The 19,849-nt window shown below is 43.7% G+C and overlaps 1 protein-coding gene across 2 annotated transcripts in view; it reads left to right on the forward strand.

The window, feature by feature from the left end:
- The window catches only part of nmi (N-myc (and STAT) interactor), a 58,348-nt gene that overhangs the window by 32,422 nt on the left and 6,077 nt on the right, over positions 1-19,849 (forward strand). For both annotated transcript variants that reach the window (XM_083924926.1, XM_083924927.1), the window contains one exon: positions 6,365-6,468. In XM_083924926.1, coding sequence (XP_083781052.1) covers positions 6,365-6,468 — 104 coding nt within the window. The remainder of the gene's footprint in view (positions 1-6,364; positions 6,469-19,849) is intronic.

The raw sequence follows: 19,849 nt of genomic DNA on the forward strand, positions 1-19,849 counted from the left end.
CATGGCCCAACACAGGAGAGCTAACTCCTCAGGCCTGGACTCTTCTGTCCACTTACATCTGAAGGAGAAAGCCCACTTCTTTGATGACAACAATGTCCACATCCTGGAGAGAGGACAGATGGTTTGAGAGGAGTAAAAGTAAGAGGAGTAAATGAAGACATCTATGCAAAAGTAGAGAAACCATTGCTAAACAGAGGAGGAGGTCTGAGACATCTCCAATTTACATTGTTGCCCTTTCAGTTCAATTCAATTCAATTTTATTTATTGTGCCAAATCATAACAAAAGTTATCTCAGGACACTTTACAGAGTAGGTATAGACCACACTCTATGACTTATTTAAGATTTACATAGACCCAACAATTCCCCCGTAGAATACGTTGGCAACGAAAACCTTCCCTATAACAGGCAGGAACGTCGGACAGACCCAACTTTATGGAGGGCGGCCATCTGTCTTGACCGGTTGGGGAGGAAGAAAAGGAGAGAGAAAGAGATAGAAAGACAAAGACAGACAAAAGACAGAGAGACTGACACACTTCCAGAGATCCAAGCAACCAAAGAGTACAGTAACTATAATAATATCTATAGTAATGTAAATATGACTCATATGTTATGGCAGTTAATACAGCAGAATAGTAGGAAGAAGCACCTCTAAGGGGATAGAATATGAAAATGATAATAATTATGGCAAATAGGGGTGGAATTGTTCACAAAATCCACTGTTCGGTTCATATCACAGTTTTCGGGTCACGGTTTTTCGGTTGGGTTGTTTTTTTCTATTTCTTTTAGATTCTAAAAATACCATGTATCAGATCTATAGCCTAATAATTAAAATTTTTAATCAGATATTCTTAAGGACATGTCATGCAATCATGCAAAAACTGAAATAACAAGGCAGCTTGCTTAGGGATTACTGTAACAACCTTAAATCAAAGGTAAGTGAGATTTTTAAACAGGATACACATTGCTACATTTACGCATTTATATATTTAGGTATAAAAAGGTAAACAATTGTTTGCCTTCTAGGTAAGAATATAAACACTTTTACATTATCAAATCTTAGAAAAAATGAAGAAAATAGGTTTTCTTTCACTTAATTACGCACAAACAGCAATCACTGAACTGACTGAATAAAGGCTAGGGCTATTCAAGTAATTTGGAATTGGGGCCGGTTGACAAAAATGGTCCAAAATGAGGGGCCGGAAAAATAGGAGCATCACATTAATGGATATTGTAAAACAATGCCGCAACATAGGAGTGCATACTGTATATTGTCTTTATTTTATCAATGTAAATATAAGTCATGGCCTCAAAGTGCAACAAGCTTGTCAAAAAACAATCCTTGATAAATGAACAAACCTGTTAACCAGAGGTTTTCACTCAATTATTGGACTAAAGTACAAGTTTGAGGCTCACTTACTTTTACTTGAGGATTTTATTGACATGCTACTTTATACTTCTACTCCACTATAAATCAGTGGAAATATTCTACTTTTTACTCCACTAAATTTATTTATCTGATTACTTAAGCTACTAGTTACTTTACCAGGCTTACAAGCACATATGAAACATTAGTTTATCCATCAAAAACTGGACTGACAAAAATTGACATAACATTAATAAAGAGTAGCATGGTTTTTTTGAAAATGCCTACTCAACTTAAACTCGTTACACACCGATATGGCTGCAGAGTAAACACAGGCTTCACAGTGACAGAAACAAAAACTTCTCTGTCCATTCTCTGGTGAACTGACAGTTTTCTGTGACAACCTTTCCTTTTTTTCAAAGTAGAAAGAGACATTGATGTGGTGATTTAACCACAGATTTAACCAGACAGAAACAAACAAACAGAGCGTAGCGGGAGGGTGCGTATCGGGATTTGACGCGCTGAGACGTAACGCTGAGATGGATGCAAGAAAGGACAGCGGTCATGAAGAATTACGCTACGTTGCACCTCATAAACCGAACGGAAAACACGTGTCCCGAACCGTGACATGCGTACCGAACGGGACGGATTTTTTTAATAAACCGTTCCACCCCTAATGGCAAACATGATCAATGATGAGTAGCGGCAATAGCAGCTACGGTACAGCGAGACATATCACTGATGGTGTTTTTATGACTACAAATTATATAATTTATAAGACTAGTGACAGTATATATGATTATTAGTTATAGCAGTAGCAGGAAGCGTCATGCAGGACCACGGCAGCAGGCACCACCACTACCAGCAGAGACCTGCAAGACGGCAAAGCACAAACAATTCCAGGGAAGAAGTTGAATTAGTAAAATGCATTGATGAGACATGAATGATACAGACAGAGAGGGGAGAAGCTCAGAGTATCAGGAAAAGTATTCCCTGGCAGACTCGGATTATAGCAGCATCATTAAGCAGAACAAAATCAGGTTTCAAAATAACAACATAGCTGAGGGCTCGTAAGCCCTAGCTGTAGGCTTTATCAAAAAGGAATGTTTTGAGCGTACTCTTAAATACGGGGACAGTGTCTTCCTCCCAAATAACACTTGGGAGTTGGTTCCAGAGGAGAGGAGCTTGGTAGCTGAAGGCTCTGCCTCCAATTCTATTTTTGGATACTCTAGGAACGACAAGTAGCCCTGCATTCTCAGAGCGCAGCGATCTAGTCGGGTAATACGGTACTATGAGCTCTTTAAGATACAACAGAGCCTGACCAATAAGAGCTTTGTAGTTATGGAGAAGGACTTTAAATTCTATTCTAGATTTTACAGGTAGCCAGTGCAAAGAGGCTAATCTAGAAGAAATATGAACTCTTCGATTTTTTTTAGTTAGTACACGAGCTGCAGCATTTTGGACCAGCTGGAGACTTTTAACAGACTTATTGGAGCAGCCTGATAATAAGGAGTTGCAATAGTCCAGCCTAGGAGTAACAAATGCATAGACTAGTTTTTCTGCATCTTTCTGAGACACAATGTTCCTAATTTTCGCATTAGGTGAAAATATGCAGTCCTTGTCGTTAATTTTAGGTGAGAATCGAAGGGCATATCCTGATCAAAAATAACAGATAATAACAATAATAGATTCCTTACTGTGGGGCTGGAGGACAACATAACATCATCCAGAGTAACAATATCTTTAGCTATTGAGTTTCGGAGGCCTTTGGGGCCAAGTACAATAACTTCAGTTTTTTTCTGAGTTTAAAATAAGAAAATTGCAGGTCATCCAGCTTTTTATTTCCTTAATGCACATTTGAAGTTTAGCTAACTGATCGGTTTCTTCTGGTTTGATCAACAAATATAATTGTGTATCATCAGCATAACAATGAAAATTTATGGAGTGCTTGCTTATAATATTTGCTAAGGGAAGCATATACAAGGTGAATAGAATCGGTCCAAGGACAGAACCCTGTGGGACTCCGTGACTGACTTTAGTGTGCATGGAGGATTTGACATTAACATGTACAAACTGAGATCTATCTGATCAATAAGACTTAAACCAGCTTAATGCGGTTCCTTTAATGCCAATAAGATGCTCCAGTCTCCGTAGCAGGATGCGATGGTCAATAGTGTCGAAGGCAGCACTAAGATCTAGTAGAACAAGTACAGAGACAAGTCCTTTGTCTGAAGCTATTAGAAGGTCATTAGCAATTTTTACCAGTGCTGTCTCAGTGCTATGATTCGCTCTAAATCCTGACTGGAAGTCCTCAAATAACGGCGACTAATTTCTCGAGGATCTTACAGAGAAAAGGAAGGTTAGACATGGGTTTATAGTTGGCTAGTACCTCAGGATCAAAACTGGGCTTTTTAAGAAAAGGTTTAATTACAGCTACTTTAAAAGTCTGTGGTACATAACCTCCCAAACAAGTAGTAGGCTTTGATGCTGAAATAGTAGAGGTTAATTTGTTAAGGTCAACTGTAGAAAAGCAGTCCAAGAATATATCAGGTCGCAAAGTTGTTTCTAAGGTTCCTGGGTTTGAAGAAAAATTGGTGCCAAGCGAGATGATATTGTCTCTAATAGTTAAAATTTTGTCGTTAAAGAAGGTCATGAAGTCGTTACAACTGAGGGTTATAGGAATACATGGCTCAGTAGAGCTTTAGCTCAGTAAAGTTGTGGCTCTCTGTCAGCCTGGCTACAGTGCTGAAAAGAAATCTAGGATTGTTCTTATTCTCCTCTATTGAAGATGAGTAATAGGCTGCTCTGGCATTACTGAGGGCCTAAAGTCTATATTTTTTTAGACTTTCTTGCAAAACTAAGTGAGATTCCTCCAATTTAGTGGAGCGCCATTTACTTCCCAATTTTCCCGATACTTGTTTTAATTCACTGGTTTGTGAGTTATACCATGGAGCTAACTTTCTCTGTTTCATAATGTTCTTTTTTAAAGGAGCAACAGAGTCGAGTGTTGTTCGTAGTGAGCCTGAAACACTGTCAACAAGGTAATCAATTTCAGAGAGACTAATATTAGTACAGGAATCTTGAATATTAGAATAAGGCATTAAATTAAATGCAGATGGAATCGCTTCCTTAAATTTAATTACAGCACTATCAGATAAACATCTAGTGTAGAAACTTTTGCCCAGAGGTGAGTAGTCCTGTAATATGAATTCAAAAGTTATTAAGTAATGGTCTGATAAAATAGGATTCTGTGGAAAGACTATTAAGACTTTAATTTCCACACCATAAGCCAAACCAAGGTCGAGGGTGTGAATAAAACAGTCAGTAGGTGTATATACTCTCTGACTAAAACCAATTGAATCTAATAGAGAGATAAACGCAAAACTAAGACCATTATTATCAACGTCCATGTGAATATTAAAATTATTACTTTATCAGATTTAAGGACTACATTTGACAGAAACTCAGAGTTCAGACAGAAACTCAGAGTATGGACCAGGAATACGGTACACTATAACAAGTATAATTGGCTGCACAGTTTTCCAGGTTGAATGTGAAAGACTAAGAACAAGACTTTCAAATGAATTATAATTTAGTTTAGGTTTAGGGTTGCTTAATAGGCCTGAGTCATAAATAGCTGCAACGCCTCTTCCGCGACCACTGCCTAGAGGAATATGAGTATTAATATGACTGGGAGGAGTGGATTCATTTAGGCTAACATATTCTTCATGAGACAAGTTTTTCTGTGTAGCTCCTCTTCTGTTCATTTTTGTGACATTTTTGTGACTAATAACAAAACTTCAATTATATTGTGACAAAAATAAACACTTTGGTACTGTAGTGGTACTGGGAGTAACACAGAGAAACGGGACCCAAATGCAGACACAGAAACAGAGTAGATTTTAACGAGTGTTTTAATCAATAAACTATAAACAAAAGTGACCAGGGAGTGGAGGGAAAAGGGGGGAGGTCCAGGTGCAGGTGAAGAGACAAACACGGGGGAAAACAACACAAACGGGTGGCGGGGAACAGGGGAAGAGGATCACGGGAAACACGTAAATGCGAGGTAAGAGGTGATCAGTGGAACTGGATACAGCTGGGCGGAACCACGCCTTCCAGCTCCAGACAGACAAACACCGAGAGGGGGGGCACATGCAGGGAAAAACAGAGAGAGGGAGACAAACACAAGCACAAAGAGGAAGGAGGGGATGACTGCCAGGAATGGAATCCTGACACACTTCATGTTTCATCTCCACAAAAGCAAAATGTTGCCACACTAAAGAATGAATGAATTTGTGATATTTTTTTAATATTTCCTGTCACAAAAAATACTCATACTCATACGCATGTCCCTGTAATAACTTATGATTTATGTAAGAGTTTCAACAATTTGGTCAAAATACTGTTTCGTGTACTGCTCTACCAAAAAGGAGATATGCACCTGTATTGATGCAGCAATCTAACAACACCATTAATAACGTAATGTATAGAACAACCATAACAAAAAACTAATTTGGCACTACACTAACACTATTATAATAAACTTAATAGCATTTTAGTTGATTTGATTTTAAAAAGATAATAATATGTATTTGATTCTGATTCTTCGCTGGCAGTCCTTTACCTTTTTAAAATAATAATTTTCTTATGGTGATTAAGTCATAAAATATGATGACAGACATTCAAAGCTTCATTTAAAAATCTCAATAAATCTTCACAAAGAGATGTAGACTTGTTGGTATCCAAGGGTCGTTTATTAATGTGTCAACACCCGCTTTTATATCCAACCTGGGCCCTATTCTTTAATTGTAATTTAAGTAATCCATGCTAACAATATGTTTGCCAAGAAAGGATTAAGAAAACGTAATCAACCCTACTCTGTGTGTGTGTGTGTGTGTGTGTGTGTGTGTGTGTGTGTGTGTGTGTGTGTGTTTGTGTGTGTGTGTGTGTGTGTGTGTGTGTGTGTGTGTGTGTGTGTGTGTGTGTGTGTGTGTGTGTAGTTGCTGACAGCCTGGCCCTGAGAGGGAGGTACTTTGTGGATCTGGACTTTGCAGTGAACGTGGAGGTTGGACCCGTTTACAAATACCAGCTGTGCAAGTTTCAGGTAAGTTACATGCATGGATGGACTGGGACAAAAATTCAGACCTGGCATTTTCTGTCCAGACCAGCCCACTACATTATCAGCAGACACTACATAGTCCACAAATCTCGCAGCATCTCCTCTCATGCACTAGTCAAAGGAGAGTCATATTCCTTGATAGCCGTTAACAAATAAAGCACGTAACTATGAACTCAAGGACTGAAATTGACAGCTATAGCAATCAATCAATCAGCCTTTATTCATTATAGTGTCAAATCACAACAGATGTTAGGTCATGACTAGGAGTGGGACGAGAAGAAACCTCATGCTACCCTTTTAGTTTTTATTCTGTGACTGAAAAGCCCAGCATTAGTTTAAACCAGACTCGAACAATAATAACAAAATATCCTGACAAATAATCTAAATAGAAACATATTACAAACAGTAGCAGCATTAGAGCTGAAACTCATTTGTTTTAACGGTGACTCAGACTTTTTTCTTCAATTCTCTATTCATGGTTTCATAATGTCTAAGAAATGGATTGCAGGTCTGAATAGATATGCATTCTCATATACGTGTATGTGCACATCCTCACCATATTCATGACCTGCAAGAAACAGCAAACAGAACTTGTACTCAGTATCTGTTTACTGTAGCCTTTTTGTAATGTAGTGAGCAGGGCATTAAGTTAACTCTTTTGGCCACCAGCCACTGTGGCAGGTGGATTTTTAAAACCACCTGCCACAGTGGTTTTTAACAAGCCAAATGTTTTTTGTGCCTAAAATAAAGGTGAACGACTCAGAAAATGCATAAGAATGGTTCTTGAACTTGTACAGAATCCACATTAAAGTGCTGTTGAGTTATTAACTTAATATCATTAATGACACACAACTGTATCTGACCTGGTGTGGCAGGCATTTAGAATAGAAAATAACTGCAATTCATTAGTCACTGTTTCTTTATCACTGAAGCGTCATTAGACACCCAGGTTCAACATATTTTTTAAATTTTAGATTAACAATAAACATTACATTTATAACAAATTACTTATAAGTTTATGCTGCTTTTCAAGAAAAGGCTTATTTTGACTGAATAACTATAAAAAACAACAACAATAATAATCATAATAATTAACAGAAACCAAACTACATTACACTGTAATGTGGAGGTCAGACCAAGATTGAAAAACCCTTTCACTGAGCGCAGAGCAAAGACTCATGGATCTGACTCCTCAAAAGAGGAGGAGGAGCAGACACTCCCCTCTGCTTCCTCCACTCTCCAAATATACGACAATCCTGACAGTGCATCTCCTCTGTTGTGGCGTCGTACACAAGCCAGTCGCCGCCCTTGCCATCCCTTTCCACTTTCCACTTTTTGTTCTGATGCAGCCAGCGGCCTCTTCATGCCAGCAATATGCCGCCACATTTTTTATTTTTCTTCTTCCTCTTGTTTTTTATTTTTGAAAGTCCAAGAAAACGGCGGGGCTTGCTTAGCAACAATAGGCAACCTGATTGGTCAACAACACTTGCTCAGTGTTGTGTTATCTTATTGGCTTCACGCCAACGTGGCAGGTAAATTGACAGTTTCACCCGGCATGTGCCAATTTCATGCCCTGGTAACAAATTTATCCGTCATCAAGGATGACTTAAGTCTCAAAAGAGCCCTAAGGCCTACCTGCATAACTGTTAATTGAACATAAAAGATATGCAGATGTTTGAAATTAAAATCGTCAATATGAAAATCTTCAACCAGGAAATAATCACAATGAAATCTTTTATTTCAATCTGAGACAAAAGAAGTTGAATAATAAACTCACATGGAGCGCTCTCTCTCAATCTCTCTCTCTCTCTCTCTCTCTCTCTCTCTGTTGCTATGGCGCCGTACTAGGTGGCAGCCCGTAACAGCAGCTCCCGTGGGTTTTTAAGTTTTTAAAAAGTTTTTGTTGTGTTTGTGTGTTGGTTTTTGCTGAACTTTTGGCGACTCTTCTCCGGAGACTGGGAGAGGACGAACACCTTTCTTTTTTTTTCCTTTTTTAAATTTTTACGGTGCTTTTTGTGATGTTTTTGTTTTTGTGATGGTTTTGCTAACCCTAGCAACGGAGGGTCAGGAGCGCATCACTGAGCGCATTGTTTACACACGCAACCACTGATTGCGCTGTGTGAACCTGTACTGCTGCCCGGAGCCAGACCTGAGGTCCTGAAGGAGCTGCGGAGGAGATGCCGTGGCTGCAGAGCTGGAGTGAAACGGAGGGTGAAGAGGAGGAGACACAGACCGGCTGTAGCGGCGATCGTCATGGGAAACGTGAGGTCTCTGGGGAACAAGACGGACGAGCTCGCCGCGCTGATAAAGGCTCAGAAGGAATATCGTGAGTGCAGTGTGCTGTGTTTCACAGAGACATGGCTTCACTCACACATCCCGGACCACAGCGTGGCGATTCCCGTTTTCAGCACTGTTAGGGCGGACAGGGACGTGACAAGCAGCGGAAAGAAAAAAGGTGGAGGGATTGCACTGTACGTGAGTGAGAGGTGGTGTAATCCCGGGCATGTTCACGTGAAGAAACGTCTCTGTACCCCGGACATTGAACTGTTGACTGTGGGGATGAGGCCTTATTATTTGCCCCGGGAATTCACATCTGCCATCATTATCGGTGTGTACGTTCCTCCTTCAGCTGATGCAGCGCTGGCCTGTGACGTCATCCACTCCGCTGTTGCCCAGATACAGACGCTGCATCCTAATGCATTTATTGTCATCACTGGGGATTTTAATCACGTCTCACTGGATGAAACCCTTCCAACATTTCATCAGTATGTTGACTGCCCCAGAGACTGTAACACACTGGATCTGTTGTATGCAAATGCTAAGGATGCAAACAGTCCCACAGCCCTCCCCCTCTTGGAAGATCTGACCACAACCTGGTTCTGCTAACCCCTAAGTATATTCCCCTTGTTTAGCGGCAGCCTGTCCACACTAGGAGCGTGAGGAGGTGGACTCAGGAGGCTGCTGATGCAATACAGAACTGAGGAGAGTGCAGCAAGAACTCAGGGATATGCTGAGGACCTGTAAAGACGTCTAAAGAGGGAAGCTGAAGGCCAAACTCCAGCAAAACAATGTGAGGGATGTGTGGACTGGTATGAAGCAGATCACTGGGTGTAAGGTGAGCGGCAGACAGTCATCAGGCAGCCTGGAGAGGGCAAACGAGCTGAACAGATTCTTCAATAGGTTCAGCTCACAGCCTTCTGCCGTCTCCATGACACCCCCAGACCCCCACACACCCTCACTGCCCCAAATGCTTCCTCCCCTCCCCCCTCAATCCCCTGCTGTGAGCTCTCTTGTGCAGCACCTCTCCTCCTCCTCCACCTCTACCTCCTCCTCCTCTGCCTCCTCCTCCTCCACCTTCACCTCCTCCTCCACCTCCTCGTCCTCCACTGAAGACACCAGCAGCCTCCCCCGCATGACTGTGACTGCAGGCCAGGTTAGGAGACAGCTGGAGAGACTCCACCAGCATAAGGCTGCAGGCCCTGACGGTATCAGCCTAGGATCCTGAAGACATGTGCCAGCCAGCTGTCTCCTGTCCTACAACACCTCTACAACCTGAGTCTCGGTCAGGAAAGAATACCAGTGCTTTGGAAGACTTCCTGCCTGATTCCTGTTCCAAAGAAGTCGACACCATCAGACCTCAATGACTTTCGACCAGTGGCCCTCACATCTTACGTCATGAAGGTGCTGGAGAGACTGGTTTTCGTCAACCTGAGGCCGCAGGTGAGAGCCCTGCTAGACCCTCTGCAATTTGCTTACCAGCCCTACTTGGGAGTTGATGACGCTGTCATCTACCTGCTGCAACGAGCCCATTTGCACCTGGATGGTGGAGGAGGTACTGTGAGAATCACATTCTTTGATTTCTCTAGTGCTTTTAACACCATTCAGCCACTGCTACTGGGGGAGAAGCTGCGGGTGATGGGAGTAGATTACACAATGATCTCCTGGATTACTGACTACCTGACAGACAGGCCACAGTTTGACCGTATGGGCAGTGTTCTGTTGATGTGGTGGTTAGTGATACAGGAGCTCCACAGGGGACTGTACTGTCTCCTTTCCTGTTCACCTTATACACCACTGACTTTCAGTACAACACTGGGTCGTGTGACCTGCAAAAGTTTTCTGACGACTCTGCTGTTGTTGAGGGACAGGAGGAGGAGTACAGGGCGCTGGTAGACAACTTTGTGAAGTGGACTGGACAGAATCACCTGCGGCTGAACATCAGCAAGACCAGAGAGATGGTGATAGATTTCAGGAAGAAGAGGAAGACAGCTTTCCAACCTCTGTGCATTCTGGGAAAGGATGTGGAGGCGGTGTAGGATTACAAGCACCTGGGTGTTACCATCAACTACAGACAGGACTGGAGATCTAACACTGAAGCTGTTTACAAGAAGGGGATGAGCAGATTTTCCTTCCTGAGGAAGCTGAGATCCTTCAACGTGTGCAGCAAGATGTTGGAGATCTTTTATCAGTCTGTGCTGGCCAGTGTACTTTTCTTTGCTGTGGTTTGTTGGGGAAACAGCATCGGAGCCAGCGACACCAACAGACTCAACAAACTGATCAGGAAGGCTGGCTCTGTGGCTGCAAACAGGACACTCTGGAGGCTGTGGTGGAGAGGAGGACACTGAAAAAACTGTTATCCATCATGGATAATTTTCTCCACCCTCTCAAACTCACACTGGTCAGACAGCGGAGCACCTTCTCCAGAAGGCTGCTTCAGCTTTGCTGTCGTAGCAACAGATACAGGAAATCTTTCCTGCCACAATCCATCACTGTATATAATAACTCTCTCACCTTTGCCTGACAGAGAACTCTGGTCTCTCTACTGTTTTGTTGTATATATCATTATTGTTATTATTGTTATAGTATATTTTGCATATTTTGTTGTATATATTATTATTGTTTATTGTTTATAGCACACTGTGCACTGTATATATACACTATGTATATATTGGATTCTATTTATGTTATGTACAAAGTGTTTATTTGCTGACCCACTACTACTGCTATTACAAAATAATTTCCCAGTCTGGGATCATTAAAGTAATTTTATTCTATTCTATTCTATTCTATTCTATTCTATTCTATTCTATTCTTTTTTCTCTCTCTCTCTCTCTCTCTCTCTCTCTCTCTCTCTCTCTCTCTCTCTCTCTCTCTCTCTCTCTCTCTCTCTCTCTCTCTCTCTCTCTCTCTCTCTCTCTCTCTCTCTCTCTCTCTCTCTCTCTCTCCTCTGTCTCCCTCTCACAAGTCTCAACAAATTAGAGACGTCTCAGTAGCCAAAAAGTGGTGAAGAGGAGGCTGTAAGAGAGCAAGTCCTTGAAATGGACGGAGGGGGGAAGACTCCTCAGGCTCTCACAAGTGGTCAACATGAGAGGGACATGGATACATTATTATCATCACAAATTAAGTATCATGATATGAGGGGTTGGAGCGCCATATAAAGAGGCCGAAGGTCCTGGAGGCAGTGGCCGCGGGTTCGACTCCGACCTGCAGCCCCTTTGCTGCATTTCTCCCCCTCTCTCTCTCACCCCATCTCCTGTCTGTCCTATATAATAAAGAGCTTGAAAAACTGGCAAAAAATAATCTCTAAAACAAACATGATAAATTTACCAAATTCTGACAGTGGACCCAAATGAGAGAACAAGTCCACATATAGAACAGAGGGATAATGACTCCTCAGATATATCATAACAACCTGTAATGGAGAATAATTGATAATTTAGTTTACATGGTCACACCATTAAGGATCAACACATCAGGACAATAAAACTTCTAAAAGCATAGTTAAAATGACAAATAATAAGTACTACATCCAAAATGTGTGATGTTTGCATTTATCATGGGATGGGGAAATAACTCAAAACCACAGAAAAATGTACAAAATTTGAATTAAACGTTCATGAGCGTAACGACACTAATGGCATTGTCACATTTTCACATTGTGACACTAGTGTTTTCCAATGCAAAAAAGTCAGATCTTTATGACAAAATCTGAAAATGCTCAAGACAGCCCTATACACAGCCATTAGAGAACTATAGTAAAGTAACACATTTACACAGAAAATTAAAGTTACACACAAATTATACTTAGGAAATAGTTATCACCTCAGTAAACAATAAATAAATAAAATAATTAAAGAATACAATCAATTCAATGGCATATATTGCAAATTAAACTAATTATTTTTTATAGGTTCAGTTTTATTTTGTGCTAAATTTCAAAGTATCTCACCTGTATTTACAATACAGCTTGATTCTGCATCTCTATTTACAACTCATTACTCCATGTCAATGTTTACTGCTGCTATGGCAACAAGAGACTGCTGACGTTAGCAGCTGTTAGCTAGCTTCGCTAAATCATATGAACAATAATAACCCATAATATCACAGCAGCTTCCACCTCCACCACTTCAGCTTTTTAGGTCGCCGTTTTTCAGTGCCATCCGGGCGTTTCTTATGCTTGTCCATTTTCAGCTCAGCAGCACCCAGTCCCAGATTGACAGCACTGTCAGGGCTCTCTGAGCCTGTCAGCACACAGACCAATAATATGTGTCAATGCTGGCAACACACTGCTAGCCCTCTGTAGCCGATTGGCTGGCCCAATTGGAGGGAATTTATAGAGAGAAAATAAACCATAGCGGACCGGACCCCGGCCAGAAACCCACCGGGATGATGCCTGATATGCCAGAGGGCCAGTCCACCCCTGGATACAGGTTAAATACAGCAACCTGTCTGCATTCCTCCCCTCCCTTTTACTTTTCCGAGACAATTGAAAAGTGTAGTTTATCTATCTATCATCAATCAAAAATATTCACATGCTAAAGCTGATACTGGACATGATTAATTACATGATTAATTGCATATCAGACTTTGCAACAGCATCTCCACTGTATGACTTGCTGAAGAGGGAAACAGTGACATAAAGAAGCCCTTATCAACGCACCCATCTTGGCCCACTTTGACCCTCAAAGAGAGACTGCTGTTTCGGCTGGTGGCGAGCAGCTATGGGAAAGGAGGCGGCCGTCTTCAGTTACACAGTAACTTGAAACTTGGACTTGGACTTGAAAAACTTCCGGTTCCGGGTCGCTGCTCGTGTGGTGGACCGGCCGGAGCACAGAGCAACTTTTAGCGTTATTTAGCATTTATTACGTTTTTCTACTTGTTTTATGTATATATTTGTCACTTTTTAGTTTACCCTTTCATGCAAAGGCCGAGTGTGTTTTCTAAAATTTCAACTACGTTACATAGACGAAGCTGACTTTCTTTTCCTCGCCCGTCCCCTCATGACGCTCTCTTTGTTTACCTCCCTGTTAACCCCGTGACTGCCGGACAACGCGGAAGTTCTTCTCCTTGTTTTTCTTTTCCTATTTCACCCGGCATTTTAATTCTCCATTCGGCATGGATATACCCGTGTTTTTCAGGGCCATTCTTCAAGTGTGGTTTCTTCTGGAGTTTGTGACGGCGAGCAGAAACAACGACAAGCGGAACACGTACTCCAGAGAGACCCTACTGCAGCTCGGACTCCATCCTCTACACGCCTTCGCCGTAGACTTGCTACCTAAGGAATTACTGCGGAGTAACTCAACCAGCCATGACAAGTCAACACAAAAAAAATAAGGTAACCAGAAGGGGGAAGAGAAAGAGCGGAATCAGGGCCAGGCTCAAACGGGAGACTTGTAAACAACGGCCGCTTCCATCTATCGTCCTAGCTAATGTTAGATCCCTCCGGAATAAAACGGACGAGCTACAAGCTAACGTTAACCACATGCATGAGTACAGGACTGCCTCGGTTCTTGCTTTCACTGAGACGTGGTTAAATAAGAACGACGATGACAATGCCCTGCACGTTGATGGGTTCGGCCCCCCTCTAAGACTTGATCGAGACAGTGAGCTCACCAGTAAACAACATGGCGGCGGCGTGTGTCTGTATGTAAACACACGCTCGTGCTCAATGATCGTCGTGAGGGAGAAACTGTGCACCCCGGACTTCGAGCTTCTGGCTGTCTCCCTTCGCCCTTTCTACCTACCCAGAGAGTTTCCTCAGCTCTTTGTCATCCTGGTTTACATCCACCCCAGAGCCAACGCAGTCACAGCCACTGAACACATCACAGACTCTTTAAACAAACTGGACCACATTTCACCGGACTCTCCCAAATTCATCTTGGGTGATTTCAACCACTGCTCCCTGGACAAATCATTAAAAGGTTATCAACAGTATATCACATGCCACACACGCCTGGATAAGACACTGGACAAGTGCTATGGTTCAGTACCTGACGCATACAGATCTGTCGCCCTCCCTCCTCTGGGCTCTGCTGATCACCATGCCATCCTGCTTGCTCCGGCTTTCATCTCTCTCATGAGAAGGGTGAAGAAAGTTGTCAAGAACATCAAGCAGTGGACCAACGAAAGCATCAACACACTCCAAGGATGCTTTGAATCCACTGACTGGGACAACCTCCTGGCCCCCTCTGATGACATTAATGAACATGTGGACACTGTGTCATCGTACATCTCCTTCTGTGTGGACAACATCATCCCCTCCAAAACGGTCACTATCTACCCCAGCAACAAACCCTGGATCACCAAAGAGCTCAAGGAGATCCTCAACAAGAAGAAAAGGGTCTTCTTCACCGGCTCTGAAATGGAGAAAAAGGAGGTCAACAGAAAGGTCAAGCATGCCATAAAAACTGCCAAGCTGGAGTACAAGAACAAAGTGGAGGAGTGCTTCACGCAGGGTAACCTCCGCTCAGCCTGGCAGGGACTCAAGAACATGGCTGCTGTGAACACTGCTGCCAGCAACTCAAAAACCATCCAGGTTTCAGGCAGCAGCTCTTCATCTCTCCCCAACGACCTTAACTCTTTCTACACAAGGTTTGAGCAGGACAACACCACCCAGCTGGAAGAAGCGATGTCCAAGCTCAAGCCCAGTGACTCAGCAGCTTTCACCTTCAGCGCAGAGGACGTGGTGAAAGCCCTCAGGAAGACAAGGGAGAACAGCTCACCTGGCCCAGACAACATCAGCGGTCCCAGATGGACCCGCTCCAATTTGCTTATCGAGCTGGCAGGGGCGTCGATGATGCAAAAACATTCATAATAGACACTGATCACAAACACCTGGAGCGCCCCAACACCTCAGCCAGACTCCTGTTTGCAGACTTCTCCTCTGGATTTAACACCATGCAGCCCCACATCCTGGCTGACAAACTCTCAGCCCTCTTTCATCTGGACCAACAGCTAATCCTGGATACTGGACTTCCTGACCAACCGTTCACAGAGAGTCCTGGTCAACAGCACCTTCGCCGGCCTCCAACACACCTCAACCGGCTCCCCTCAGGGCTGTGTGCTCTCGCCTCTGCTCTTCATCCTCTACACCGATGACTGCATAACCACACAGCCTAACTGTCATCTGGTGAAGTACGCTGACGACACGTCCTCCTGTCTCTGCTGTCAGGCCCATCTCTTCACCACGGATCAGCTCTTCAGGAGTTTGTGGAGTGGTGTGACAGCTCCTGCCTGGAGCTGAATGTCAACAAAACCAAAGACATGGTGGTGACCTTCTCCAACAAGCAGAGGGAACTGGTTGCTGGCCTGTTGAAGCAGTTGAGGAGTACAGGTACCTGGGCACCATCTTCGACAGCCTGCTGAAATTCTCCTCCAACACAGAGGAGATTCTCAGGAAATGTCAGCAGTGGAAATACCTCCTTAGGAAGCTCAATTCCTTTGGAGTCAGCAAGAACATACTCCTGACCTTTTACTACTCCTTCATCGAGAGCATCATCACGTTCTCAATCACATGCTGGTTCTACTCCACCAGCCTCCAGAACAGAAACCGCCTGCAGAGCATAGCCACGGTCTGCTCTAAGATCATTGGACTTCCTGTTAGAACTCTGTCAACCATCCATGAGCAGCAGACACTCAGGTTAGCTGGTCGGATCATGCAGAACCCCTCTCAGGCTCTCTTCTCAGCGTTTGAGTGGCTCCCCTCAGGACGCCGTCTTCGCTGTCCCAGCTGCAGGACACAGAGGAGAAGAGCAACCTTCATCCCCAGGGCTGTCCAGCTCCTCAACTCCTGACCCCTCTGACCATCCCCCTCCCCACCCTTGACACCCTCCCCTGGACACTTCACCCCCCCCCCCTCCCTGGACACCATCAAACCCCCCCCCCCCCCCCCCCACTCCAGACATCCTCCCTGGACACCACATCCCCCTCTCAACCCCGGACATCCCTCCCATCACCCCTCCTCCTCCCCTCTCCAGACACCCTCCCTGGACACCATCACCATCACCCCCCCCTTCCCACCCCTGACACCTTCCCCGGACACCTTCACCCCCTGGACACCACCACCCCCCACCCCTGGACACTTACCGGACACGTGAACTAGCTACCTACCTCCACTCCTGTCCTCAAAGCTGTGAACTACTGTTTGATGCACTACTCCACTTTATTCTGTTCATTCTGTTTATAATGTTACTGGTTTGTTGCACTACTCCACTTATTTATTCTGTTTACTATGTTACTCCGGCCTGTTGCACTACTCCACTTATTTATTCTGTTTACTATGGTACTCCGGTCTGTTGCACTACCCCACTTACTTATTTATTCTGTTATTATGTTCACACCGGACTTATTCTGTGACTATGTTCTTACTGGTCTACTTGATTCTGTTAGTTATTTAATTTATGGTATTAAGGCACTGCCCCCCTTTATCAGGTCTTATATTGTATCCATCATAGCACTATGGTCACTTTAGTTTTCAGTATTCATCTGGCTACACAGAGCTAGCATATACTTAGACTGCTGTTTTCCTGCCATGCACCACTATCACTTTATTATTTAGTATCTGCACATAGCTTATAGTTATATATTATATTTATACTCTATTACTGCAATATAGTTCTGTTTACGTCTGCTCATTACATATATGTATCATGTCTGACCACATCTGAATCCAATCACTGTCCACTTATATCTTTTCTGCACTACAATTCTGTTTATACCTGTTTCAGCAGTCTACTGCATGTTTACATCATATACACCCGTTCACATGTCTGCTTACATCTGATACACGCCTGTCTTTCTACATCTCACGCCGACGATGTTCTCCGTATCTAACTCTGTGACTGGATTCTAACCTGTACTAACACACTTACATCCTGACGCTTATTCTTATTTTACACTTTATTCTTGTTGATAGGTTAAAAATGTTTTTGTATAGTTGCACTGTCGTTATTTGCTGCTCTGTGTGCCCTGAATTGCCCCCCGGGGACAAATAAAGTTTTTTTGAATTGAATTTGAATTTAATTGAATTAGACGTCTCTTTATTGACCCCTTTGGGATGAGTGCCGCAAGGTAATTGAATTTCCAGCAGCTTACAAAAACACAAGGGAGGTATAAAAAATACAGTATAAGATAACCAATAAACTAAACTTAGCTAAATAAATGAACACTGAACAGGCTCCTCTGGTTGCTGATGACGGTGTGCAGGGGGTGGCTGGCATTGTCCATAATGTCCAGCAGATTTCCCAGTGTCCTCCTCTCTGCCACCGTCACCAGCGAGTCCAGTTTCACGGCGACCACATAGCCGGCCCGCCTGATCAATTTATCCAGTCTGGAGGCGTCCTTCTTTGATATGCTAAGAAGGATTGTCCAGCCACAGCCCAAGGTATTTGTATGATTCCACAGCCGCCCTGTGGAGGCTTGGTGGCAGAGTGGGTCGTCCTCTGTTCGAGAGATTGGTGGTTCGATCCCCATCTCCCCCCGGTCCACATGTCGAAGTGTCCTTGGGCAAGACACTGAACCCCGAATTGCTCCCCGTGCTGCGCATGGGTGTGTAAATGTGGTGTGAATGGTTAGACCAGATTAGATGGTATGTAGATGTCCACTGCCATCAGTGTGAATGTCTGTGTGAATGGGTGAATGTGACAGACACTGTGAAGCGCCTTGAGTAGTCAGATGACTAGAAAGGCGCTATATAAGTACAAGTCCATTTACCATTACCATTTACCTCAGCTCCCTGGTCCCAGTCTTGGTCTGGACCTCCCAAAATCAATGACCAGCTCCTCCGTCTTGGAGGTGTTGAGCTGTAGGTGGTTAATGTGGCACCAGAGAGCAAAGTCCCCACCAGACTCTGACACTCCTCCTCTCTGTCACCCCTGATACATCCCACGATGGCTGTGTCATCGGTAGACTTCTGTTTGAGACACAGCTCCAAGTGGTAACAGAAGTCTGAGGTGTACAGGGTAAAGAGAAGAGGGGTCAGCACCGTGCCCTGAGGGGCTCCAGTGCTGCTGACCACAGTGTCAGATGTGGTGTCCTTCAGCCGGACATACTGAGGCCTGTCAGTGAGGTAGTCTCTGACCCAGTCCACCAGATAGGGGTCCACTCCGATCCTGTTCAGTTGTCCTGAAGTATAGGGGGCCGGATGGTATTAAAGGCAATGGAGAAGTCCAAGAAGAGAATCCTGGCTGTGCGCTTTCCTTATCCAGATGGGAGTGGATGGCATGTGAAGTGAGTGCCACCGGTCGGAAGTCATTCAGCTCGCTGGGCCTGTTCTTGGGAACTGGAACAATGCAAGATGTCTTCCAGAGGGTAGGCACTCTACCTAGCTGCAGGTTAAGGTTGAAGATCTGTTGTAGTGGTTCCCTCAGTTCTGAAGCGCAGGTCTTCAGTAGTCTCATAGACACTTTATCTGGACCTGCTGCTTTCCTGGGCCGGAGCTTCCTCAGCTGTCCTCTGACCTGGGGTCCGTTTCACAAAGCAGGTTTAGTGAAAACTCTGAGTCTGTTAACCCTGAAATGAGGCAAACTCTGAGTTTTCCGTTTCACAAAGGGAGGTAACTCAAACCAGAGAAAGAGGGGTAACTCTAGCCTGTTTCACAGAGAGAGGTAACTTAAACTCTCGGTCAGTTACCAGTAACATGCTCTCTGAACCTAACCTGGTCGGGACCAGGTTTTCCTCAGCAAACCTCGATTTTCTCTCTGTCTCCGCCCTCTTTCAGCCACACACGGTATTTGATTTCCTCATTCAGTCATCTGGCCAGTTGACGTAGTATAGTTCTGCTATAGTTCCGTCTGTTTTCTTAGAAAATCAGGCAGTAGGCCTACATTAGAAGTTATATTAGGTGGTGACTATTTCCACTACCATGGCATGTCCTTTTGATAGTGATCCCGTGGATGAAGGTGCAGCATTACTGCGCAGGGAATTTAATATTTGTCGGGAGATGATTATCAGACCGGACATTGATGATCTTGCAATTCCAGACAATTATCTTTTTGAGTGGTACCGTTTCACGTCACAGTCCATCATTTACATACACAACTTCATCCGTCCTTACATTTCCAACATTAACAACCAAAGTCATGCTCTC

Source organism: Echiichthys vipera, assembly GCF_963691815.1.
Source record: "Echiichthys vipera genome assembly, chromosome: 12".
Classification (NCBI taxonomy): domain Eukaryota; kingdom Metazoa; phylum Chordata; class Actinopteri; order Perciformes; family Trachinidae; genus Echiichthys; species Echiichthys vipera.